This window comes from Equus quagga, chromosome 2 (assembly GCF_021613505.1).
Source record: "Equus quagga isolate Etosha38 chromosome 2, UCLA_HA_Equagga_1.0, whole genome shotgun sequence".
Taxonomy (NCBI): domain Eukaryota; kingdom Metazoa; phylum Chordata; class Mammalia; order Perissodactyla; family Equidae; genus Equus; species Equus quagga.
The window spans coordinates 14,045,240-14,072,835 of record NC_060268.1 but is presented as its reverse complement, the minus strand read 5'-3'; the positions used below and the strand labels follow the sequence as shown (position 1 = coordinate 14,072,835).

At 38.0% G+C, this 27,596-nt stretch overlaps 2 protein-coding genes across 3 annotated transcripts in view; one reads left to right on the top strand and one right to left on the bottom strand.

The window, feature by feature from the left end:
• Positions 1-81: 81 nt before the first annotated feature.
• On the bottom strand, positions 82-27,596 carry LOC124235284 (uncharacterized). Of its 2 annotated transcripts, none has more exons than XM_046652907.1 (8): positions 27,276-27,596; positions 13,663-13,784; positions 11,664-11,802; positions 9,419-9,540; positions 7,609-7,719; positions 3,954-4,060; positions 2,315-2,405; positions 82-502 (listed from the first exon to the last, which is right to left on the bottom strand). In XM_046652907.1, exons 1-8 carry the CDS (start codon positions 27,406-27,408, stop codon positions 386-388), a joined length of 942 nt encoding a protein of 313 aa, XP_046508863.1. In that variant the 5' UTR covers positions 27,409-27,596; the 3' UTR covers positions 82-385. The 2 variants fall into 2 exon arrangements, with proteins under 2 accessions (XP_046508863.1, XP_046508864.1); XM_046652908.1 differs by lacking the exon at positions 27,276-27,596 and adding an exon at positions 26,868-27,014.
• Positions 27,132-27,596, top strand: part of SRP54 (signal recognition particle 54) — a 41,572-nt gene continuing 41,107 nt past the window's right edge. Inside the window, exon 1 of the mRNA XM_046652905.1 lies at positions 27,132-27,218. The gene's annotated coding sequence lies outside the window, so the exon portion shown is untranslated. The remainder of the gene's footprint in view (positions 27,219-27,596) is intronic.

The window sequence follows — 27,596 nt, the reverse complement described above, 5'->3', positions numbered from 1 at the left end:
CCTAGTACATAGTTGTATATTTTAGTTGTGGGACCTTCTAGTTGTGGCATGTGGGACGCTGCCTCAGCGTGGCCTGATGAGCAGTGCCATGTCCGCGTCCAGGATCCGAACCACTGAAACCCTGGGCTGCTGAAGCAGAGCGTGCAAACGCAACCACTCGGCCACGGAGCTGGCCCCTCAGATAAATATTTAATTAAATTATCACACAAAGCAAAGTTGTCTATATGCATATACAACTACTTACAAATATGTAAACATATGTCAAAGACTAGATAGGAATATGCAGAAAAAATATGTATTAGGGTTTTGGGGTTATGCTTTTTTTCCCACTATTTTATAATATATTCAACAAAACATTACACTGAGGTAGGATTATTTTAGTGTGCTAGAGAATCTTATATAAATGTATTTGTTCAAGAGCTTCCCTGTCAACATCCTTTTCTGAGTATACATCATAGTTCAGTGGTACCTCTTCAACCCAGGGAGATAATTGTATATTAATCTGGAAAAAAAAAGAGTTATAAACAAATATGAAAATTGCAGAATGATCCTGTTCTCTGGAATTTCAAGAAATTATGACTAAGTATTTGAACACACATTTTTTGTTGTTGTTGAGGAAGATTAGCCCTGAGCTAACGTCTGCTGCCAATCCTCTTTTTGCTGAGGAAGACTGGCCCTGAGCTCACATCCATACCCATCTTCCTCTACTTTATATGTGGGACGCCTACCACAGCATGGCCTGCCAAGTGGTGTGTAGGTCCGCACCCGGGATCCAAACCAGCAAACCCCGGGCTGCCGAAGTAGAACATGTGAACTTAACCGCTGTGTCACCAGGCCAGCCCTGAACACAGATTTTTATTACAATGAGCAAAACTAAGTTCTACGTGGTGCTACATGAACAATTCTTTGTCATATTAAATGGTAGGACCGTGGATTCAGGGACTTAATGTGTTTTGATTTTGGAACTTGAAAGAATAAAGAAAACATAGAATAGAGTAATTGTTTTAATGTAACTAGTTTAGTAATTATCATTAGGCTTAAATAATAAAAGACTAAAATAACAAGAGGAATACACAGAAAACACACAAAAACTGTTCATATATGCACAGTGATGGTGCTAAGGGGCTGCATGAGGGGGTTAATCTCCCACAACCTTCCTCAGGCCCTTCCCTTCACATTGCAAACGAATGCCCACACAGAGATTCTGGAGCCACCAACGGATATATCTATTTAAAGAAGCGTCATTAAATAGGAAAGCAATAAAGTTATTCAAGACTTTATGTATAAGGGCTCTTTCATAAATATTAATTTCCAGTGGTTATCTAGACAGAGTTATGTATTTAGTGTGAAAGCTATCATTTTGGAAAGTGAAAATCACTGAATTACTTCAATATATATAGGGAAATTATAAATTGGAGACCATATATTTTGAAAGGTATGTGTTTACGAGTATGGAAAGTATGGTAAGATCACACCACTTGTGAGGTGAGGATCTCACGGGGAAGAATTAAGTGGGGGACACTGGAAAGATTATCATCTTTTCTGAACCTATCTCTGGATTATTTTCCTTGTCATGGCAAAATAAATTACTTTTGTAATTTAGATAAATGACAAAAAAATTTTCTAAGAAGGTTTTATTGATGATGGTTTAGTTTTTTTAAAGGAAGAAATAGATACTTAAATTTGACAGGGCTTATATGCAGGGAAAGTGCTACTAATGAAAACAACAATAATATTCTGTATTAAGAAATACAATAGTATCTTTCATCAGGGGATCGCAAAGAGCTTTACAAACACCAATTAACCTTTATATAAGGGTCAATTTATTGGGTTGAATCTTATTATTAAATATCGGCCTTATTTTATATGGAGAAACTGAGGAAGTGGTTTGTGCAAGATTCTAAACTGACCTAGAAGCTGAAGTGTGCATGGTCGGTGGGCCTCCAGTCTACTTATTTGATTCTAGAAGCCTTGAATAACTCTGTTCCTTTTGTTCTAAGGGAAACAGTTATAATGTGGGTGTTCGAAGCTTCTTACAAACATTTACAGCATTTTTTAACCTAAAACTGTAACCCCACAGCTGGAAAAATTGAGTGGAGAAGCAAAAGAATTTATATCAAGATAAGAATTACAATTTCAGAGCTCCTGAGGCCAGTGAACAAACCACAAACTAGATCTTAAGCCATAAGGTCTTCCTATTCTGTCATCTGTCACTATATTCAGACAGAACATTTCTAGAATATTCTAACAGCTATCAGAAAGAAGTAGGAGAAAAGTTCTGACAATGAAAATGCTGGGAAAGAGGCTTACTTACCTGAAGACCTGAGAGAGAATCTTCGAGACTTGGTACTGTCACTAATAAGGATCCTTGCTTCCTTACATGACGGCTGATATATTCCCAGGCTCTACAACAAATTACAAACTTAGATGTTAGGTTTTCCCCGGCACTGGAAATCCTTTTTTTTTAAAATGAGGATGACAAAAGAAAATGCAGCACAGGTGACATCTAGAAATCCAAATGGGCAAAAATGTTTGCCTGCAGGAAACAGGACTGCAGCAACATAGTAGAAATTGGTGAATTCTTCAGTTCCTGAAGGGGTGTTGGAAAATTGTGAAGTTACAGTATGGAAGAGATTTGACCAGATGGGGACCCAGGTTACCACAAGGCCAGAACTCAGTTTTCAGAACCAATACACAAGTCAGAGCTGGATCAGCAGTTAAAGCCCCTTAAATTCTTTATGAAATGTGACAAAATCGGTTCTGCAGAATGGAACAGGGCTGAGGGGGAGAGGTGGGGAAGAGTTGTGGAAAAAGGCCATAGAAGCCAGAAACCAAGCAAAGACTAACAAGAGGAGTATAATGTGTAGATCAGATCTTTCAAAATAACATCAAGAATGAAATCACTTTCTTTGGCTGTCATAAATATTCACTGGAAAGGCTTCTGCACAGTATGGCACCTGAGAAGTTCAATGGGATCAGCCAGGTTTAAAGCATGATGGAATGCCATGGCCCTGTGCAAGTGTCCGAGGGCAGTGTCTGATCGGTTCTGATTGACCTTGAGTGTAGATGTGGAACGGATTTCCACACCATGCGTGAGTCTTGACAGGACACCCTAAGACTGGGGAGCGATGGCCAAGCGAAATAGGGATGTGCACCCCTCACAGTGGAGTGGTGGGCAGTGTGTCACTTGCACTTATTTTAGTTGTAGCAACGGTTATTAGGTCTAGTACATTCTAGAGTTTATTAGGCAAAATCATACAAACGTTCTTTTTCTCAGGCTAGAACTAAAATCATGTAGCAGTGTTTGATAATAAATGTCATTGTGTTTGGGCTACAGCTGTTTGTTGTTTTGATGTGGTTCCTTAAAAATGATGTATTTTAAGAGTTTTTTTAGTAAGAATGGAAGCTGAGTATCTTGGCACAGTTGGGCATGGCTCTGAAAACAGCACTTGCTGTTTCTGGTAGAGCTGTCACTGTAGTAGTTGTATTGGTTTCACCTACTGAAAACATACAGAGAGGCACTTTTTTTTTTGAGGAAGATTAGCCCTGAGCTAACATCTACTGCCAATCCTCCTCTTTTTGCTGAGGATGACTGGCCCTGAGCTAACATCCATGGCCATCTTCCTCTACTTTATTCGTGAGACGCACTCGATTTTCTTCTGGACTCCAAAGCCTATGGTCTTTTGTTAAACCCTGATGACTGAGCAAATGCTTGGGTCATGATATCATTTTATATCTGCCCCCGATTAGATGTAATACTTTACAAAGTTAGACAAAGTTTATTTTTATTTTTGTTTTATACATAACACACTTCTTTATTAATATAATTTCCTCACAGTTGAGGTCATTTTAAAAAAAGTCTAACAGGAAAACATTTCTACTTTACCAAACCCTGTCCATACTTTGCTGGATATATTTTAACGACAGATTTCCTGCTTGAATAAATTACGTACCTGGCCTGTTCTGCCTCATCCAGAAAATATTCGAAGACATTATTCATTATGATAACATCAGCATTCTGCAGAAGTGAGCCCTGGGTACAGACGTCTGCGTGAAGCACCTAAAGAAGAATGAGTTCATTTAAGAGAACAAAGGTACCACACCAGACAACTACAGAAGAAACAGCTGTTGGTTCAATGATGCTGTGAGACAATATGAGAGGTTAACCCTTCTTAGTATTATTTAGTACTACCACCAATGGGAGATACTTTAATAAAAACCATCAACTTGTGAAAATTTGTTTGTTTTGGATAGAATTACTTATATAGTCATAATTACACTCTTTTGACTCCCAGCTCAGAGCTTTTTACACTACAACTATATCACTAGTTGTAAGAGTCAAACCACCTGGGTTCTGATTCTGCTCTGTCATCAACTAGGTTTGTATACTTAGGTGGTCAGTATTCTCATAAATAAAATGGAATAATATCTGTCCTGATTCACAGAATCAAATGGAACCATATAAAAACATAAAAGTAATTTACACATTATAAAATGTTAAAACAATATGTTACTCGGCCTTGTCTGACTCTTCATCTAAAATTCACTTGAATATATACATCCAAAAAAGCAAACAAAACAATTTATTTTAAAATTAAATTCCTCCAGAGATTAACCTAGATCACAGTCAATAAGTCTGACTGACCACAGGCAAGATAACAAGAGGAAACATTTATTTCTCAGGAACAAAGAGAACAACTTTTATTTAAAAAATAGAGGAGAAAAAGTTTAACCACTTTGTATTATATGATTTCTTTCCAAATAAGCACTTGGTCTTACAGATATATAACATAATTATTCAGAATACTGTGAGGTCTGATTTTTAAAATATTTTCTTCCTTTTTTTTAAGCAATAAAAATACTAAAATAATTTAAATTAACTTGGCCTGAAGCCTGTGAAATACAGCTTTGACATGTTCCTGAACACACAGAAAATAGTTAATCACTTAAACTTTCTAAAAGTGTAGCTTAGACATGAAACAGGTATGTAAATTAACCTACTGATCCGCCATGGCTCTCACACAGTTCCCTGTTTCTTTCCCATCTCTCTTCACTCTCCCCCCAGACCCCACAGACAGGGTAAAAAAAGAATCAGGTGGATCAGTTAATTATGGCGACCAACAGAGGTGCTCTAGAGGTCCAGGGAGACCTGAAGGAACGGCTTTGGACAAACTGGAATGCTAACAATGCAGAGGTCACAAGGCAACCAAATTAACGAATTCTTAATGGGCACCTCGTACGTACAAGATACTGTGCAGGGAGATATGCCACAATGGTAAGACACAATATCTGCTCTCAAATAAGTTATAATCTAGTAATGCGATGAAACAGCTATGCTCATAACTTTATATAAGTGCTCTGAAAGGAACAAACAAGATATGAATGAAGGAAAGTTTACCTTTAGCCTGGAGGAAAGGGAAGAAAGAAGAATTTAAATCAATGGGTCTTCCATGAAAAGACAGTGGATAAGACACATGCGCATACTCTGGTACTTTCCTGAAACCCATTATAATAACAGTATAGGGTATACCCACAAGGATGGAGAGAATCAGAAAGAAAATAACAGACATAAACATTTGTAAGTTAGAAAAAAAGGGGAAAGTAATAACGAATTTAGGAGACCTGAGAAAATTGATTTCTAAGCTAGAAATACAGAAAGCTAAGATCTACACTTGATTTATACTAGAGAATCTCCAAAAGGTGCATAATTGGTGGTACCAGGTATCACTGGGTGAAAGAGCAGGGAGAAATGTTAAAAATAAGGTAATCTGGTTGACAGTCAGCTTAAGAAACAGCTAGATCCCTATACACCTTTCTCCTGCCCCAGCAAAAGAATAGAGGTTGATTCTCTGGAAAGGGTGAAACAGAAGGTCTCTGGGTCAGGGGACACCAGGCCTGGTTGAAGAAAAGGATGATGCACTGAAAACAAGGGAATTAAGGAAATATGCAGACAGGATGCTGAGACCCTCCTGTCTCTCCCATTCTTTTCCTCTACCACTCACTACCCAGGATGTTATTTGCCATTCAGTAAGGAGATTGGAAAGATTTTCTCCGGACAATCAGACCAGTCCAAGAGGAAAGATCTTGAGATACTTCATTAGATATTCCCCAGCTAAAACTACCCAAACTCAACAGGGAAGCCCACAGTGCTCAGAGTCCCCACTCAAGCACTCAGAACTTCAACCACATGTAAGTATGAACAGACAACCATGGATTCCCAGACCTCTGACAAAAGCCCCATTAAAAAGCACCAAACAACAAAAACAAAACAAAAAAGCAAAGACTGAGCCTTGAAGGCTAGTTAGATTTCAACAGATACTATCAAAAATAATCCTAGAATTCCTTTCTGTTGATCTTAGGGCCCCTCAAATCCGACATTTGTCTTTAGCCTCAAGGAAGGAAACTGTTAAGGTTGCCAATGAGTGTGTAAAAACGGCTTTCAACCACTGGATTGCTGATGGCCACAGAAGCCACAAGCTGGGAAGGTGTCGGTGGGTGTGCATCCACACATATTCCTTTGAAAAGCAAGGGGTAAAAATCTTTTAAAATGTAAATAAATATGTATTTTATACAACTTTATCAACTTCTTTAAAAAAATAACAAAAAAGTAGTTGGTTGTCCATTTATAAACTATGATTCTTAAGAGGTCCTAATTTTTAAATCTCATTTCCAGTTAAATTGATATTCCTGTTCCTTACGTGATTCTTATTATGCAAGAGCAGAGTGTTTCTGTTCACCAAATATGAGATAGTGAGGAAGATCCATGAATTTATCACTGGTCAATGAATTCACTTTGATCATTTGCCTCTCTATTTCTAAGATAAGACAGAGAGAGAGTGAGAAAGAGAAGGAAGGATGGAAGGAGGGAGAAAACGAAAAGATTTCCTTCCATACAAAGGAGGAAGGCTAGATCCTTAATCTTGCTGAGATACATCCTTCAACATCAGATCGCCCTTAACACCAGAGATCCTTAGATACGCAATGTTTCTCTGCATTGCCATTAGAAGTATAGGATCGTTAGTGAAACGATAAAGATTAACCGAAAAATATCCTTTCCTTTCTTTTTGGTTATTTCCCCCCTTATATATAGAAGAGAAAACATGTCACAACCCAACCCAGGTTATCATTCCCCCATGAACTGCTGTTCTGCGGCATCCATAATTCCTCCTGAAAGCTTAGAAAAATAAGATAAAAAACTGAGAGCATGACAACCTTTTTGTCTATTTTCAACATTCAGAGTTTAATTAAACACTCTTCTGACCAACATCTAGAGATTCAAAAATGCTGCTACTAAAACTACAGCTGATACAAAAAAAGAAGGAAAAAATTTCTACTTTCTAATAAAATTGGGGAGGAAGAGAAATATGTGAGTGGAACATAATTATAATAATTTATCTTTATTAATGTTTTGGGGAGGAAGAGAAATATGTGAGTGGAACATAATTATAATAATTTATCTTTATTAATGTTTTAAAATATTAAGTCAATTCAATCTGTTTCTACAGAACAACAGGCAAGAACAGATTCAGAAAGATTTTCCAACTCCAGAAGAAATTGGGTTAAATTAAGCTATGCAATGGATAACAGAATATGTATTTAATAAGGTACCTTTATTCTGTCAGTGAACTGGTATTTTTTTACGATCATTTCCTGCAACTGGCAAAAGTCTCCATTCAGTTCTACTCCATATAGTTGCAATGCTGAACTGTAAAGATACCCCTAAAATACAAAGATATGCTATGATGCAAATGAATGAACTTTCAATTATGAGTTTATTTCTACTTGAAATTTAAAAAGTCAAACTTTAAATAGAATTCAACAAGGTGAAAAAAAAGAAAGATAACATCCATCTGTAGTTTACGTAAACTTACAACTTCAAGAACTTAAAGTCTCTTACTGATCAAGAATTTGACTGTAGTTTATTTTTCATTGTTTAAAAGAAATGTATTTTTAAAGACTGATTTCTTACTTTTCCTGATAAAACTGTGCTTTCAACAAAGTTGGAAATGAGAAAAGTGATCACATATACATTTTTTGTTTGATACTCTATTTCTGTGATTTCTTGGGAAGTCACATCAGGGCAAAGCAAGAAAGGAGTTAACCTGTGGGGAATATAATGGAAAATCACGCACAGTCTGACACTACAGGAAGGTGGCTGGAGGTGTGTCCTGTTTGGCTTAGGGAAGTCAGCCTCGTGTCTGGCAATCTGCCAAAGATAATTGACCAATTAGTTAACAAAGATAATCAAGAATTGGCTACATTGTTATGTATCTATTTTTGGTTGCAACAACAAAAAAGTAATCTGGAAAGAAAGGTCAAATCATATTCTGAAGATCATTTTATATCAATTAACACCTATGTGCAAACCAAATCTGTATCTATTGTTCATCACAGATTTTTAGAATATGTTCAACAGAGCATATGTAGGTTTCAAAAATTTTTTGTTGACTGAATCAGTGACCTAATATGAAGAAAAATGACAATATGTTTAAGTTTATTAACACTGCCACATACTGCATAGCCACAATTATTTCAGCTATATACTTTGCTAACAAATCAGAAAGCTGACAAGAGCGGACAAAATACGGTAAACAATCATAATCTCTACTGTTCTCCAAACAAAAACCACCTGACAAACTGCGTATTTCCTGTTAAGGCTATCTTTCCTAATTAGAAGAAAAGTTTTAACATTGAAAAATGAATTAAGCATTAAAGAGTTAACTGTTTCTGTTTCGAGCAGGCAGTGATGCTGGGAACTGATAGTGTCTGTTTCTGGCATGAGTCTCTACTGCTGTTGGCCACATGTTTTAACAAGTCTGCTAATGACAACCAGAAACCACATTTCGGTTTTTTGATAAAACCATTTTAAGAACATTAGAAAGACTCATGATTTGAATTTTTAAAAAAACCACATTGAAGTGATAGTTCAGAAACAAATGTCTACTTTCAAACTTTGGATCAGAGAAAATTGGAGCAAGATGTATCCTCGGATATCGTTTGGTTAGCTCATTTACAGGGGAGGAACTCAAGGCCCAGAGGCGTTAAGTGACTTGCTTATGGCTGTACATAATTTCCTAGGTCAAGTCAATTTGTCAGTTCTCTAAGAGCTCTTATCAAAGCTCAGTGTACTATTTTAGTACAGTACAAAGAAAACGGAGTCAGGAGGGCAAAGTGTTGTGAGGGTCTCCTGTTTCTGTTTTGTTGATATGCCTTCATTTGTGCCACAGAGACAAACTAGCAAAGGAAATCATAGAGTGGGCCTTTGAAATTCCAAATTCAATTTACTATTTTAACTTTATTACTCTGTTACTCTAATAAATAAAGCCAAGCTGTCACCTTGGGTGGTGGCAGGCAAAACTGTTGGTAGCAGAAGAAAGTATTTTCCAAATGTTGAGTATGTCCACAAGCTGGACTTTACCCCATAAAGGACTGCGCCAAGCCTGGAGCCGACGTCAACCAAGACCTTTCCCGACAGATCAGGGAGTACGTGATGATAAATGAACTTCAATTCCATGAGGGAGAAGGAGTGAGAAATAAATCCTGGAGAATCAGAACAGAGTGAACATCAAATTTTGCTTGGGTATTAACAATTCCATTCTGTATTTCTAATTCTTTCACCTGTTTTTATAAAGTATACTTCATATTTTTCTTTTCTTAATCAGTGAAAGCCATTTCTAATTATTTAGAAAAGAAATTAATGTGATAATTTTGCATTTGAGCTGTATTAGAGGAGAATAAATATGAAGTCTCCGACATTTAAAAGGTCTCTAGGGAACAGCTACCCAGCTGCCTGTCCCTAATCCTGGGCTCCTCATGTCCTTCAGGCTGCTTCTTAGGTGTCCTTGGCTTTTCCCTTCCTCTTTTCCCTGGGACTGCTTCCTAATGCCCATACCATGTGGCTTTCTCACCTCACCCCAGAGACAACCACAGAACTGCCACATATTGCTGCATAGACTATAGACTACCAAATGAATGATCATCTCTGGAGTGGTGCAAAGTGGCAGCCTGACCAACCTAAAATGTGTTGTGGAGTGCAGGAGAGGGATGGTATGAAAGGAGGTTAAGATACTCCCAGAAACTGTTCCATTTCCCTTAGTTTAATTGCTACAATTTCTAGCCTCCTAGCCCATCTTCTCACTCAATTATTTCTGTAATGAAATATCTGGGAGAGCCTGAGTCTGTTTTTTTCTGACATGGAGGTAACCCAAAGACTTACTATATTATGTTCTACATAATATAAAGGCCAGGAAGGGGAGAAACTTTGGTCATAACTAATAGATGTTGGCAAAGAAAATGGAAGCAGGCAGGCTAAGCCCTTGGAAGAAAATAAAGGGGGTCACTAGGCCTCAGAAGTAACCTTGGAGGGTGGACTTTGACCACCATAGTCCTTAACTCCCTGGGATCCCCGTCCTCACTACCTTCTTGGCCACATTAGTGCTTCTGCACTGAGCCTCAGAGTCATTAGTGTTTCGTAGCTAGACAAGCCCCTTGTCAAATAGGGAAGAAGAGCCCCTCAGGGCGATAGCCTTTTCAGATTCATTATAGTGATCTGGGCTGGCTGGGTACCTGGTCACTATTTACAACCTGATTTTTATAGGAAAATGCATGCTAATCTTCAAATTTTTACTTGTCGAACATAGCTCTTCTATAAATCAGACCTGATAAGATGTTACAGCTATAATTCACTTTTTAGTTTTCCCTTTATTGTTGTTGTCTAAGTCCTTTTCTATTCTGTGAATTTCAACTACCTCAAATGGAATCCTAAGTACTATCCAAAAATAGAATCTTAGTAAGTCAGGGAAGTTTAATCCCTAATTATAACATAGGTACAATATATTTGTATTAGCAACATCTTACAGGTTTGCTGGTAGTTAACTTTTGAGAATGCTACTGTCTAAGAACGGTAATATGAGCACAAGGTTACTCACCAGGAGGGGTAGCCCGTTCTAAGCAATAATTCTAAATCTAAGTGAGCAAGGAGGTGGCAATAGCATGTCTCAAGTAACAGCCTAGACAATCCTATCCAGTTTGAACAAAGACTATGTTAACAGAAGAGCTGACACATTACAGCATGGAGTCAGTCTAGCTTCCCATTTGGGACGCAGGTGCTGCATGTCAAGGACAGAGATGCAGGAAACTTCCTGTAACTAGAGTTGCTCTCCGTCATGGACTGGAGATGCTCCGCTAGGTCATACCACAGTGTGACTAAACTCTTTCTCGAGATCATCTGTCTCTGTCCTCCGAGTCCATGCCCCTCCAACAAGATCTGAATACATCTGATTTTTCAAGTAGATGTTTTTATGGGGAGAACATTTCAGCCCCCCTGACACTTATATTTCTCATTGTTAATAAATCAGCTTTATGGTTTATATATGAATCTCTTTTGAGTATGGAAAGTATGAGTCAGTTTCCCTGTACTCAGTGACTTCTGATTAGTTTCTGTGAAAAGCAGAGATACTCTCCTGGGAGACATTAAGTGGCCTAGCTTCCCTAGACAATACTTCTATTTAGTCTCCCTCACTGCAGTAAGTGGTAACAGCTACGCTGCAGATTTGCCTTTTGCTTTCAAAAACACTGAATGACTTAGTCAAGAATTTGCAAACTTATGACAGGCAAGGAAAAGTACACATAAAGCCATCAGGTTTGTGTACTTGAGTGCCCACCTAAAGGTGCTGTCTGGTGTGAGCCACACACCGTACAGTAGTTTCTGCTCATTTTTCCTTCCTCACACAATGAATCAATAAAGTCTTCATCATAAAGGAATGCATCAACGTGAACTGTGGGTTCTGGCTGCCGCTGTATCTGGCGGAGAGAAGAAAAACATCAAAAGAAACAAAGTACAAAGAAGTCTCTTTTTATTGCTAAATAAGGCAAAACATCAGTGATTCATATGCTAAAATTCTGAGAGCACATACAAGGCACAGAAGGACAAGTTTCCCTTATTGAAGTCAGCAACTCTGCTGTCTTTTGTTTTATTTCTGAGACACTAGCAACTTTTTTTTTTTTTTGAGGAAGATTAGCCCTGAGCTAACATCTGCTGCCAATCCTCCTCTTTTTGCTGAGGAAGACTGGCCCTGAGCTAACATCCATGCCCATCTTCTTCTACTTTATATGTGGGACGCCTACCACAGCATGGCTTGCCAAGTGGTGCCGAGTCCACACCCGGGATCCGAACTGGCAAACCCTGGGCCGCCAAAGTGGAACATGCGAACTTAACCGCCGCGCTACCGGGCTGGCCCCACTAGCAACTTTTTATTTGACCTGTAATGATGCAAAACATGGCTATGAGAAATGTGGAAAATTTTAGTTGAAAAGAGTATTTTGAGACCACCTTGTCCATCCTATATAGTATATTTTACAAATAAAGAAACTGATACCCAGAGATTTCTCCCAAGAAATGACACTAGTTAGTAAGTTGAAACTAATACCAGGGCTTTTAAGTCCCACATATCAGTGACTTACCCAGCACCAAATACTTAGCAAGTGATCTTTGCCAGAGGCAAAGTTTTCAAATAATAAAAATGTTAGTAAAACTTCATGCTTATAAATCATAGCCCTTTATTAATACTGGTGGTACATGATATAATAGCAAGTGGCTACAAAGTAAAAAATGCTATTTCCTTCTACCTTGACTATAATAAAGAATTAACATATCTGCTTGGAAACCTACAAAATTCTATCTACATCTACACACACACAAAATCTGTATTATAAGTATGTAAAATGTATGAACATGCACAAGGACCAGAAGGAAACAAAAGAAGATAAAAAGAGTTTGTTAGGATATGGGATTGTGGGTTGATCATTAACATGCAATGAATACTTTTTCCTTAATTTATATATTGTGATACTGATAAGATCTGGTTGATATTGACAAGATTGTTTTATTAATGATACTGATAAGATTGTTTTGTTAATAACATCCAAACTATATTACAAATATCTCTCAGTTTCTATACTATCCACTGTTTTCCTCCTTTGAGAATCTACTCTGAATGACTGGACGTTTATTAAGATTTGCCAAGTGCTCACAATGTGCACAGCACTATTAAAAATGTACAGAATTTAGTTTCTCTGCTCAGGAATTTATGTGCTGAAAAACCACAAGAGGGTTGCTGTTTTCAGAGTAACGGGAGAAGAAGAGATTATTATTACTAGCTTTGCTTTAGGAAAAGTATTCATGGCATATGTATCCCGTCAGAGCTGGGATTTGAAGGGACTTGAATGAGGGGGTTGTCTGGAGGAGAAAAATGCGAACTAATTCTAGGAATAAAGGAATAGAAGACTAAGCAAGAATTGTGCAATGCAAAAGTAGGAGCAAGAAACAGGTGAACCTCACCCTCAATAAAGTGAGGGAAATGGCACAGGGAAGAGAAGACCAGGACCATGAGGTAGGCAGGGCCAGATTCCTGTTGGGCCTTGGTTTTGTGGGGGGTTTGAGCGCTTCGCAAACAGGACACGCTCAAAATATATTTACTGACCAAATAGTACTGGGGAGCCAAAGGGTTACAGACTCAAAAGAACTGGGGATGTGGTTGAAGCACCAAATGAAAAATTGTTTAAAGCAGAATTCAAGACTAATTAGACTGGAAACGCTGTGGGGTTAGAGGGGAAGAGGGGAATCCTCAAGCAGCACTAAGAGTAATTATTTAATGTATTTACTTTTTGGAGGGCCAGATGTTCTGAGGAAAGCATGGTTTCTAGAGGTAAGCAATTCCGAAGGTCTTCTGCTATGTTTTTCAACATAATGTCATTATTATCTTGAGTGAATTCATCAAAATCTCCTGAAAAAAGAGAAAGAAATAGCTTTTATGGTTGTGGTCAGACTAAGTGATTACAATGGACATTTTCCCTCAGCATCAAGTTATAACAATAAATAAACCTTCTAACTAATGAAATATTCAAATTCTAACAAATGTTACATTTGAAATATCAAGTTCTTCCTTTTTCCAAACTGCTTGAAAATATAAAACTTGACTATTTCAGCCTGTTATAGAAAAACAAAGGCATTTAAAAAATACGTAGTACTTTAACTACTTTATTTTTACTCAATAGCACTGCCATTAGTTATTAGGGTCTTAAACTCACCAGTAAGTAGTCCAATATTCCTTCTCTGACTGTACAGATCTTAGAAGTTTAGGAGACATCACACAGGGATGACTAAGAAGATAACCCGAATCTGAGTATCCTTGCCTCCAATAAAATGTACCCAAGACTTCAGATAATAAGCACTAACAGCTGGTACCAACTATATAACACACTTTACAACATCATGATGCTCTGCTGCATCTGAGCAGCAGATAAAATGATCATTAAAGGGGCTGGCCCCGTGGCCGAGTGGTTGGGTTCGCGCGCTCTGCTGCAGGCGGCCCAGTGTTTCGTTGGTTCGAATCCTGGGCGCGGACATGGCACTGCTCATCGAGCCACGCTGAGGCAGCGTCCCACATGCCACAGCTGGAAGCACCCACAGCGAAGAATATACAACTAGGTACGGGGGGGGGGGGAGGCTTTGGGGTGAAAAAAGGAAAAAATAAAATCTTAAAAAAAAAAATGATCATTAAAATACCACATTTCTGACGGCTGTGGCCTTCTTTTGGATGATCTTACAAAAGGAGGAGTGTGTATGTGTGTGTATAGCAAGGAAGATGAAGACGTAGGTAAGAGACTGACAGCTGGTGAATCTAGGTGTGGGTATAAAAGCGGTTTTCATTGTTCTGTTGTTTCAACTTTTCTGTGTGTTTAAAAATTTTTAATTGGTTCTAAAAAAGTATGATTTCTAAGCAGCTCAGATATAACTTTATATAGAATGAGACTTATCTGGAAGTAAAATGCTCTTAAAGGTAGCTACTGTCTGGGTTGCCAAATGTAGACTGGAAGGGGCTACTATTGAACATATTTCACCCTTCTCTTAAAAGACTTTCTTATGTTGACTTCCTGCTAGAGTGAAAGGACCCCAAGGGGACTGTGCCTTTCTTACTGTGTTAAAATAGCTGTAGACGGAAAACAAGGAAACCCATCTGTCTCCACATCCCCTGACCCCAAAATCTTTGGTTATTTTCAAGTAAGCTAATGATTTCTTTCTTAAACATAAAATAATTCTTGTGGTGGTTCAGAATGCTATTTTCATGTCACAAATAACAATGAAAATTTGGATAATATTTTACAGTTTACAAAGTTCTTTCACATAGAAACTGGGTCATATAACTATTATAACATCCAGGTGAGGAAGACAAAGCAGGATTCCATTCCCCAATTCACAGATGAGATAACGGAGTCTTCTAAGGTTAAACGAATTGTGAAAGTTACAAAGCGGGCCAACAGCAGCACAAGGAAATAAACCTAGGTTTTCTGCCTCTAAATAAAGGTACTCTTCTTTTTCAATATACCTTCCGTGTTCCTACATACAAAGGTTCTTTCTCTCCATAACTTCCCTTTGAGCAATAGTAGTTAATACGAAGATATACTATTTGGCTCTCTTTTAGCTCTTTTTTCTTTCCTCATTTAACTAGTATAATGTTCTAAGCTGTTGCTTCGAATTATTTCTAGGAGGCAGAATATAAATTATAGAGAAACAAAAACACTATTAAGATTCATTCCAAATTGTTTTAGGTGGAACTTCAACAGCATCTGTGATGCATTTTTTTTTAAACTGGCCTTTTTCATTATATTCTTAAAATCTAATTAAATTTTCTCAAGGTGCTAATTAATACCTAACATCTGCTTAGCTTCCCTCCATAGATACAACAGTGCCTAGAAGCCTCCTGACTCACATTGAATTTGAATAATATCACTCACACCAGTGATTCCTAGCAAGTTCTCTCAATTTGTAAAAACTACAGAAGCTAATAAAAATCATTCAGTTAAACTAAGATATTTCATAGCCCAACTTCCTTGGACTTAATTCTGTAACATAGACAACAATGTTAATAAAACAGTTTCCATGTGGGTCTGCCTTATAAAATAAGAGTCTTACAGTGGAAAGGGAACTTAGACGATGACCTAGTACCAAATGGCAGAATCCATCTATGCATCTCTGATATATGATAGTTGTTCAGTCTTGGCTTGAACACATTCAGGGACAGCACTGCTTTCTCACGCTGGGCCAGAATCTGCCTCTCTATATCATTAATTCATTTTCCCAATTTCACCTGAGAGGACCTGTCATCTTTAATGCTATACAACATTTACTGAATGAGCACTTAAGGCATGCGAGACTTGGCGCAGTGCTTTCCAAACATGGTCATTTAACCCTAAGAATCCTAGAGGTGGCACTATTATCATTTCTGCTTTATAACTAAGAGAATCTGAGGTTAGAGGTTAAGTTAGTTGCCTCAGGTCATATGGGCCACAAAGTGGTAGAGTTGGGACTGAATGCAGGTCTACCTCTGAACGCTTCATTACTACACGGCTCAGCCTCTCTCAAGCGGAAAGAAGGCGGGCGGCTAGTAGCAGAGCAGCTATCACTACCTTCGTCTTCCCTTCTCCCTAGCTCTGACCACGGCTCCTCAGATGATGTGGGAGCCAGTGTGGCTTCGTCTGCACTTGTCCACCAGCCCCTTCAAATGTAGCCCTGGAAGTGAACACAGTTTGGCAACCTAGTTCTCTAATCCTTGACTACTACAGCTTATTCTCCTCTTCTGTCACTGTAGCACCTAAGGCCTTGATCACTACTGTTCTTGGGTTATTAACAGATTTGGAAGTGGTGGTGGTGGCGGTGGAGGCCAAACATCTTAATCATATGAGAAGATCCAGGGAGCTGGAAAAATGAAAGATGGGAATGGCAACAAATTCTGACATCACAATGGATTTCCAGTTGTCACTCTAGTTAAACACGTTTACTTGGGAGTCAATCTGCCAATTAATGTGAGCATCACCAGTCAAGATGAGAGATACTATGAGACTGTGCATTAAATTACTCACCATTTTTAAAAGGCAGTATTAAACGCAGACTGCATTTGTTTTACCTCAATACCAAGGATACCAGGTGAAAATGAGAACTGGCACCTCTTACCCTGGAACAAACTCAGGATTCCACCACATTCAAAGGTAAAAAGAGATTTCTTCAGTTCCAGCAGGGGTTCTTCACCACGGCCCTAGTTAAGAGGATCCACATATGGGCCTTAAGGGGCCCATAAAGGGCCTAAAGTTGTATGCTTGGTTGTATATGTAAATATGTATACTTTTCTAGGAAGAAAGTTCTTAAGAGATCTTTAATAGCAATAGCTAATATTTATTGAGCACTATATGTAAGGCACTGTGGAAATTATTAGCTCAAGAAGGCTAATGTTAGTTTTATTATGTATAGTGCTTGGCAAATAACTTCTGAAAGGAATAGCAAGACATTTTTGCCCTAATAATGGCTATAAAACAAACAAAAAAGACAGGATATGATAGGATATTACTGAAAAGTGTAAAACTGGAATTCTTTTACCATTATAAGTATTTACTGTTATTAAAATTAAATTCCTTAAAACATTATTTTTAAAGGCCATATAATATTCCATCAAATGTATATTTATTTAACCATTCACTCTTACTACTACACATTTAGACATAGTTATAACTGTGAAAAACTGGGAACACTGCAACTAACATTTTGGCATACATCATCTCTGTATTTCTCATTATTTCCTCACTATAAATTCTTAGATGGAGAAGTACTTAAACATTTTAAAGGCTTTTGTTGCATACTGTCAAATTTCCTTCCTGAAAGACACCAATTTACTCTAAGAGTAAAGCATATGTGTCTCGGTAAACCCATACAGCATTGACTATTACCATAAAAACAAACTTTGTTGTTTTAATTTGCATTTCTTTAAGTACTAGTGAGGCTGAACATCTTTTAACATGTATAATAGCTATTTCAGAATGCGTGGTAATAGTATGTTGCTTGGAAAAAGATTAAAGAAAGATGTTAATCAGTTGCCTAAGGACAGTGAACTTTTTCTCAAATTACAAGTGTAGGTGGGAAGAGAGGAGAGAAAGAAGAGCTTCTCCAAAGGGGAAAACTAATTCTTTAAAAACCTTTTTATATTTAATTAAATATATGAGGAAAGAGAGGTCACCAAAGCCGACAGTCCATGAATCAAAGCTCACTTCTGATACCTAGGCAGGTGTCAAGTCCCATCGCTGTTCAATATTTCTTCCTCTTTATTCCCACTTCAGCTACTCACAGCCACAGTCATCACCTCACACTCAAAACACCATTACACACTCATAACCAGCTCCTTGACGTCAGCTTCTCCATATTATAAAATACCTTGCACACCGATTTTAAACTAATCGTGCTTAAACCTCACTTTCATGTCTCTCCCTCTCAGTACAATTTTTGAATGGTTTTCTGTTTTCAGCATGTCAAGCCTCACTCTCAACTTTCAAGGGCTTTTATATCACCACAGTCCAACCATCCTATTTTCTAGTCTAACTACTCCTAACATAATTTTTGCCCAAGACAGGCAAATCTCCTCAGCTGTTTTCCATGTTCCTTCCTGTTCATACTGTTCCTTTCAAGTGTATGACCTCGCTTTCTGCAATAAGGGCCTGTCCAAGTTATTTTGTCTTCATGAAGTCTCACCCTTGACCTCCAGCTTTCACTCCGCCCATATCCTTACTTCTAATGACTTACAATGCATAAGTAAATATCGGGTTATATACTACCTATTATTCAATCATTTCATATATTACCCTGAAGTCCCTATTCAAATTTTAAAAATTTATTGAGGGGGCTTCTGGTCTCAGACAAGATGGCAACTTCCCTCACTTTCTCCTGTTCTTCTCCTCTAAGTACAACTAAATACTCCAGAAATAATTTAAGGCAATCATAAAGGACTCTGAAAGCTAGAAAGAAGGTGAACTGTTTAGGGACCTCAGGGCTTGAGGAAGGTCACCATGATGCATTCCCTGGCTTTCCTTTTTATCTTTCATGTAGCCTAGACTGGGCACTGGAGAGGCCTGCATCCCAGAACCACCAACCAGCATAGACCAAAAAACCCCCAAAGAACTGAGAAAAGCCTCCTCTCTCTTGCCAAGACTGGTAAAGGGAAGAACAGCAGAGACCTACTGGGGAGCCCTAATCCCTACTCTACACCTGGGGAAGCGGCAGGCTATCAGGTAACACGAGAGAAGCCTACTATCTCCAGGTCCTCTACCCAGTGGCTCAGAGACCCAGGCCTGGCATCTCCCACACTTCTGCCCACTGGCAGAGAGGAAACCAGGCCTGGTATTGCTTGTCCCTCCAACCCCGAGCAGTGGAAGGCAGCTCAGCAACATGAGGTGGTCCAGGAAAGTGTCCTTCTCCAAGCAGGCAACACCAGCATAGATTGAGCAGGAGCTGCAGCAGGGCCAAAGAGCTATGCAGACCTGAATAGCAGGGCAAGGGCACTGGAAACTAAATGTTATGGGAACTACAGCCCACAAAAGTAGGCCAGAATCAAGAAATTAAACCTAAGCAGGGCAAATGCCTACTAAGATAGAAGATTAGAATGGGATCAAGAGTCTTAGCATAATATCCAAAATATCCAGGATACAATCAAAATTATCCTAGCATAATATCCAAAATACCCCGGATACAATAAAAAAATCACTTACCATACCAAGAACAAGGAAAATCATCATTTAAAACATAATTTTAATCTGGCAATCCAGATGTAATATCGAAATGAAACAGAATTTGGATTATCAAACAAGGATTTTAAAGCAGACATCATAAAAATGCTCCATTAAGCAATCATGTATTCTCTTGTGACAAGTGAAAAAAATAGAAAATCTCAGCAAAGAAAAAGAAGTTATAAAAAAAGAATGGAATGGAAATTATAGAACTGAAAAATACAATAATCAGAATGTAAAAACTTGCTGGATGGGCTCAATAGTAGGTAGAGATGACAGTGAACGTGAGGACAGATCAATATAATTTATTCCATCTGAACAACAGAGAGAAAACAGATGAAAAAAATAATTGAACAGAGCCTCAGGGATCTGTGGGACAATAACAAAGGGTCTAACATTAGTATCAGAGTTCCAGGAGTGGGAGAAAGAATGTGGGGCTGAAAAGTATTTGAAGAAATATAGCTAAAAACTCCCCAAATTGGGTGAAAAACATAAACCTATAGATTTAAGAAGCTGAGCAAACTCCAAATAGGATAGACCCCAAGAAATCCACACAAGGACATATCATAAACTCCTGAAAACAAAAGACAAAGAACAAATCTTAAAAGCAACCAGAGAGGGGGCTGGCCCTGTGGCCAAGTGGTTAAGTTCACACGCTCCACTTCAGTGGCCAGGGGTTTGTGGGTTCAGATCCTGGGTGTGGACCTACACATCGCTCATGAAGTCATGCTGTGGTGGCATCCCACAAAGAAGATCTAGAATGACCTACAACTAGGATATACAACTATGTACTAGGTCTTTGGGGAGGAAAAAAAAAGAGGAAGATTGGCAACAGATGTTAGCTCAGAGCCATTCTTCCTCACCAAAAATAAAAGCAACCAGAGAAAAATGATTCATTACTTATAGAATACCAGTTCGAACAACAGCAAATTTTTCATCCGAAAAAAGTGCTGGGAGAAAAGGATTGCAAACTGTAAATTTTATATCTGATGAAATTATCCTTCAGGAATGAAGGAGAAATAAAGACATCCTCACATGAAGGAAAACTAAGAGAACATGTTGCCAGCAGACCTGTCTTTAAAGAACAGCCATAGGAAGCTCTCCCACAGAAAGGAAACAGCAGACTTCAGAAAGGAAAGAACAATTGAATGGATAAAAATAGAGTAAATATAATACACAGTCTTTCTCCTCATTAATTTCTTAAACCATATTTGGTGGTTAAATCAAAATTTATAAAACCATCTGATATAGTGCTCAATGTATATAGAGGAAATACATAAAACAATGTATTTAAAAAGTGGGAGAGGGTAAAGGGACCTCAATGGAACAAGATTTCAATACTTCACTCAAGTGATAAGACAGTGATACCAGTAGACGGTGATAAGTTACATATGTGTACTGTATTACTCAGAGCAACCATAAAGAAAACTATACAAAGAGATATACTCAGAAACACTATAAACAAGAACAGAATTCTAAAACTGTTCTAGTAACCCACAGGAAGGCAAGATAAGATAAAAACAGGTTGAAAAACAGAAAACAAACAATAAAATGCCAGACTTAAGCTTTGACATACCAATAATTACTTTAAATGTAAATAGTCTAAATACATCAATTAAAAGACAGAGACTGGCATAGTAGATTTAAAAAACATAACCCAAGTACATGCTGTCAATAGAAACTCACTTCAAACATAATGCCATAGGAAGACTGAATGTAAAAGATGGGAAAAAATATATCATCCAAATATTAGTTAAAAAAAAGAAGTGGATATATTAATATGGTATAAAATAGACTTTAAAGTAAAGAAAATTATTAGGGACAAAGAGGAACATTACATAATGATAAAAGGCTGAATCTATCAAGAAGACATAGTGATCCTACATGTGCATACACCAAACAACAGAGCTTCAAAATATACGAAACAAAAACTGATAGTGCTGAAATGAAAAATAGACAAATCCACAATGATAGCTAGGGACTTGAACACCCTTCTCTCAGCAATGGACAGAACTACTAGGCAAAAAATCAGCAAAGATGTAGAAGAACTGAAAAATATCATCAACCAAGAAGATCTAATAGCTATTTATAGACTACGTCACTAAACAAAAGTAGAACCCACTGTTTTTTCCAAGTACCCACAGAACATTCACCAAGATAAATCATATCCTGGGTCATAAAACAAATATCAAAAACGTAAAAGAACTGAAATCACAGAGTATCTTCTCTGACCAGAATGGAATCAAACTAGAAAACTGATTTCTAGTTACTGAACAGAAAGACAACAGTCAAATCTCCAAACACTTGGAAATTAAACAACAAACTTTTAAATAATAATAGTTACAATAATCAAGACAGTGTGGTACTGGTCAGGGAGAGCTACATAAATCAATGGAAGAGAACAGAGGACTTAGAAATAGATCCACAAAAAAAATGGCCAGCCGATTTTCAAAGATGCAAAAGCAAATCAACGGCAAAAGAAGAGCCTTTTCAACAAACGTGCTGGAGCAAATGCGAATCTGAAGGGGTAAAAAATAAACTTCAACCTAAACTTCACACCTTACACAAAAATTAACTTGGACCAAAGAATTAAATGTAAAACAAAAAACCACAATTCTTTTTGGAAAAGAAATAGGACCTGAAACTAACATAGTGTTCTATAATTTTTAAATAAAGAGAAAAAACATACAGGAAAATCTTTGGAATCTAGGGCTAAACAAACAGTTCTTAAATTTGACATTAAAAAAGGAAAACTGCATAAGTTGGACTTCATCAAAATTAAAAACTTTTGTTTTGCAAAGATTCTGTTAAGAGGATGCACAAATTACAGACTGGGAGAAAATATCTGCAAACCATATATCTGACAAAGGACTTATATCTAGAATATGCAAAGAACTCTCAAAACAAGAGTATAAAAATACAATTAGAAAATGGGCAAAAGACATTTCATCAAAGAGCACATATAAATGGCAAATAAACACATGAAAAAAATGTTCAACATCATTAGGGAAATGGAAATTAAAATCCAATGAATATTACTATACAACTATAAGAATGGCTAAAAATACTGATATATCAAATGCTACCGAGGATGCAGACAAACTGGATTACTCAAACATCGCTGGTGGAAATGTAAAACGGTACAGCTACTCTGGAAAACAGTTTGGCAGTTTCTATAAAACTGAAAATGCACTTACCATATGACTCAGCAATCACATTCCTGAACATTATCATAGAGCAATGAAAACTTGTTAACACAAAAATCTGCACATGAATGTTCATAGCAATGTTATTTGTAATAAAGGCTTGACTGGCTAGATACCTCAGATGGCTTCTTTACTCATGCCTGGTGCCTCGGCTAGGATGGCAGGAAGAGTTATAGGCTGGCTGAGCATCTTGCTCTCCATAGGCTAGCTGGGGCTTCCTGAAAGTATCACAATCTCAGGGTAGTTGTACTACAAACATGAAAGCTAGCTTTTCCCAGAGCAAGCATTCCAAGAAACAGGAAGTAGAAACTGCCAGCTTCTTAAGTCCTGGGTTTGGAACTGGCATAGTGTCACTTCTGCCATGTTCTACTGACCAAAGCTGTCACAGAGCCCACCCAGATTCAAGGGGAGAAAACATAGACCTGATCTCTCAGGGAATGAGGGTCAAAGAATTTGTGGTCATTTTTTAAACAACTTTATAAAGGCAGAATTGACATACAATAAACTGTACATACTTAAAGTGTACAATTATATGTTTTGACATATGTATATTGCCATGAAACCATCACTACAGCGATACAGTGAACACATCTGTCATCCCCAAATGTTTCTTCACACCCATGTGTAAGCCCTCCTCCTCTCCAATCCCACCACCCACCCAGCCACTAGAGATCTACTTTCTATCACTGTCGATTAGCTTGCATTTTCCAGAGTTTTATATAAATGGGATCGTACAGTATGCCGTCTTTCTTGAGCATGGCTTCTTTCATTCAGCATAATTTATCCACACTGTGGCGCATATAAATCTTCATTCCATTTATTTGCCAAGCAGTATTCCATTATAAAGATACACCACAATTTGTTGATCTATTCACCTGTTTCTAACTGAGATGCCCCCCTCCTCCCTTTGCTTGCCATATTATACTGGCTAGAAGCTTTATGCTGCTGAATAGAGATGATGAGTACATATCCTTGTCTTGTTTCTGATCTTAGGGGAAAGAATTCAGTCTTTCATCATTAAGTATGATGTTAGCTGTAGATTTTTTATAGATGCCCTTTATCAGGTTGAGAATGTTCCCTTCTATTCCTGGTCTGATGAGAGCTTTTATCAGGAAGAGATGCTGGATACCGTCAAATGCTTTTTCTCTGTCTATTGAGACAACCACAAAGTTTTTCTTTTTAGTTAATATGGTGAATTACATTGATTGATTTTGTACTGTTAAACCAACAGTGCACTCCTGGGATAAACCCATTTGTTCGTGATGTATTATTCTTTTTATATATCATGGCCATTTTTAACATACAAGCGTGAGAGAGAGAAAAGCACAGTTATTTTTATTTATTTGATAGAAAACTTTCAAGAGGTACCCATTTGCTCAGTCCACATTTTCAGTTTTTGAAAAAACCTCTTTTTACTACCTTATATACTTGGTAACTTTCACAGATTCATATGGTTTCAATAAAGATCAGAAAATCTTTGTTATATGGATACCTTCTCAGTGGAAATACAATATAACTGGAGCAGTACGCTGTCTGACTACTGTTAACCAGATCCCAGGCTTTGCTTTTTAGATTTGTGGGAATTTCAAAGAACCTCTAACAGCTCTGTAGCTGCTGCTCAGCAACATGTCCAGTTCTGCTCTGTGAAGATGTATTTAAAATACAGGATACAGAGAAGCTTCTAGTCACCTATTGTTATCTTCTTTAAGCATTTAAATATTTTCCTGATGATTTTGTTAATTTTCTTATAGCAAACCCTAATTTTCTATCCTTTGTAACTTGATTCTTAATAGAAACTCTTATGACCTGTTGGTTTGATTTCCTCATTTGTATTTGCATATCCAGGAAAAATTCAGAGGCTTCAGAATAGCTTTTCTTAAGAGCTGTTCCGGTGTATTTTTTTTCTATGCTGACTGGGGACCCAGCTTGCAGTTCTGGCTCTCAGCTCCCTTCACTTATGGATTGCACTCACTTTCCTGCCTTTGAAATCTAGATCAAGAGCTTACTTTACACACATACAGGAAACAGAAGAGAACAGATGCTCTGCCACAAGCTCAGAATCAATGAGCTGAGATTCTGCTGTATTTTTCACTTTTTCTTTTTCTTTCTTTCTGTGGGGGAGGTTTATCTTTGTGTGCTTTGCCCCTCAGACTTGGTTCATCCTTCCTGTGTCGGTGCTCATTTGTTTCTTAGACCTCTGGCCTCAGCTGTACCAAGATGAAATGCAGGCTCCTACCTTTATTTCTTCTACATCTTCAGTTTATATCAGACACTGACATGAGCTTGGCTCTGCCCTGTCCAAGCTTCTGGTTCTATCGGCCTGATCCTAAATGACCCTAGGTCTTGGTGTGATAATATTCCTTCAGAGACCAAGAATAATCTTTCTTTTCTGTATTTAAAATTATTGTGATTTTACTTGTTAGCTGTATGTGGATATTTTTTAGTTTCAGTAAACTCTTCAACACTCAAAACCAAAGTTATACGCACTGCCTATTATGGGCTCTTGCTATTCCATCAAATAGTATAAAAATTCAAGGAGAGTTATAATAATTAAAGGTCTAAGCAAATGTCATACAAGTAAGATATTATGAAAGTGACTTAATGCCAGAGATAAAAAAATAATTCTTTTTTTCTGGAAGAAGGAAATCAATTAGGAAAATGAAAAATGGTTGATTGGAAGAATCTTTTGTGCTGTATTTAGAGTCACTTCATAAAAAGGTATAAGAGTTTCAGTTTGGGAAGATGAGAAAGTTCTGGAGATGGATGGTGATAATGGTTGCACGATGTGAATGTACTTAATGCCTCTGAACTGTACACTTAAAAAATGGTTAAACTGGTAAATTTTATGAGTATTTTACCACCTAAAAAGGTATGCTAAATTACACTTTTTAAGATTTATATTAAAACATACTTCATTTTAAGCTAAGTGACACTCTCACTTCTTAAGACAGTCATGTTAATAAACATTCTTCAGAACTCAGGTTGTTTTCTAAATTGTTTAACAAATTGCTTGAGCTTCTCTGACTACAGGGTCTGCTGGAGAAAGGCACAAAAAGTGCTTTAAAAAAAAGAAAAATGTATTCGTTAGCCAGTGATATTGGGTCTTCTTGTGTACAAAATTATCATCCAAAACACGCTTTCAAGTTTTCCTGATTTTGAAAAATGGAGTCTCAATTGATGCCTCCAAAACTGGAGATTTCAATGACAAATAGCTCCACAAAATTGAAATCTTGAGAGCAAGGATGTTTTAGTAACTGTGCAATTGCCAGAACCAGGCAGTAGGTGGCATTTTTGTAGGCACTCAGGGCTTTTGGAATAAAAGATCTTGTGCTTAGGAATGTAGGAAAAAACAAATGGAAATTAGCACTGTCTATTATAAACAACTGGGATATGATAAGTAAAACTGTCAAGACAGGGTTTTAATGCAGTGATAGGAGACTCAGCATATTTTGGAAATTCCTATCTTGAATCTTACACGTGTGCATAAATCTGAAGCTACCTCTCTGATTTTCTCTCCTTTCCAGGCTACACCCACTATCAGATGTCCAAGTTAATTTTAGTTTGGCATCTTATCTAAAATGATCCTCCAAAATGTGTGGTAATAATAATAGTACCCAAACCTACTGATTGACTCTACCACCACAAAGAGAGAAGTCAGGGTTTGAAGTCTGAAAGTGGGAGTCATCAGCGAACAGGAATATTTCAAGTCATGAGTCTGGAGGAAAATAAAAATAGGCATCAATGTCTAGAGGTATCGAGGAATAGTATGGTTTGGCATAGTTCTCAAAGAAAGAATATCCTATTTTCTCTACTTTCACCAGGCTTCACTTTGCCAAAACTGATCTATCCTATTCTTCAATAACTACACGTAATTACCACATTTCCTCAATTCTAACTTGTGCTTTTAATTATTACTATTATTAATTTTGTAAACAGTTTAAAATCTCCCTCCCCCTCCTTTTCTTTCCCTCCCCCTACCCCAGAAAAACAGCTATTAAATCGACGGCCCATTTTACAATTGAGAAAGTAAAGACACTAACTACAAGTGATTTTTGCCTGTAGAGTAAAAGCTTCCAGCTCTACAGCCTAAAACTTTTCTCGCAAAGCGCTTTTTCAGGTAGTATCCTACAAGTTGTGGGAATAACAGGAGCTGAGGGCTGACCCCTCTTTCTTTTTTTGTTTTCCCTTCAGAATAGGGCTTAGGCACGAGGAGCTTCTAGCGGCTTGTATGAAGTCAGCAGCGCGATCACAAACAAGCCAGAGTGAGGACTTCCTGCACCCAGTCTCAAGCTGGACTCTGACCCTGCCAAGCTTTGACACGTGTCCCCGTCAACCTGCCCCGTAGCAGAGGAGAGACCAGCACAGCGACCCCATGTACAGCTTTCGGCCTCATCCTAAATCCCACAGGTCAGCGAACATAGCACATCCTTCCCCAGCCGCCTGCCTCTGACTCTGGTCGCTTACGGGTAGTTCGCATCCACTCGAGCAGTGCTGGGAGGTCTGCCGGGGCCACCGTACGGAGCAGCTGCAGGACCGCTCGCTTCGCTGAGCGGAATTCCATGCTGCGGCATAAAGCAGGGCCGGGGAAGGTTCGCATTGCGCACGCGCCGACAGGGACTGGCTGCGACGCGCGATCCGCCCCTCGGTGGAACCCTCCTCCCTTGGCTTCGAAAGCCCCAAGCCCCGCCCCCTTTCTGGAGTTCCCACTTGCGCTCGGGAATCCCTACACTCAATCGCACCCCAGTCTCTCATCATTTCCCTCTTAGCTGGCAGTGCTCAGCTAAG

Coding starts and splice junctions, on each gene's coding strand:
- LOC124235284 (XM_046652907.1), bottom strand. CDS start 27,408: ATGCGAACCTTCCCCGGCCCTGCTTTATGCCGCAGCATGGAATTCCGC. Junction 9,541..11,663: donor ACACCAGACAGCACCTTTAG/GTGGGCACTCAA, acceptor CTGATTCTCCAG/GATTTATTTCTCACTCCTTC. Junction 503..2,314: donor ATTCTCTCTCAGGTCTTCAG/GTAAGTAAGCCT, acceptor TTTTTTTTCCAG/ATTAATATACAATTATCTCC.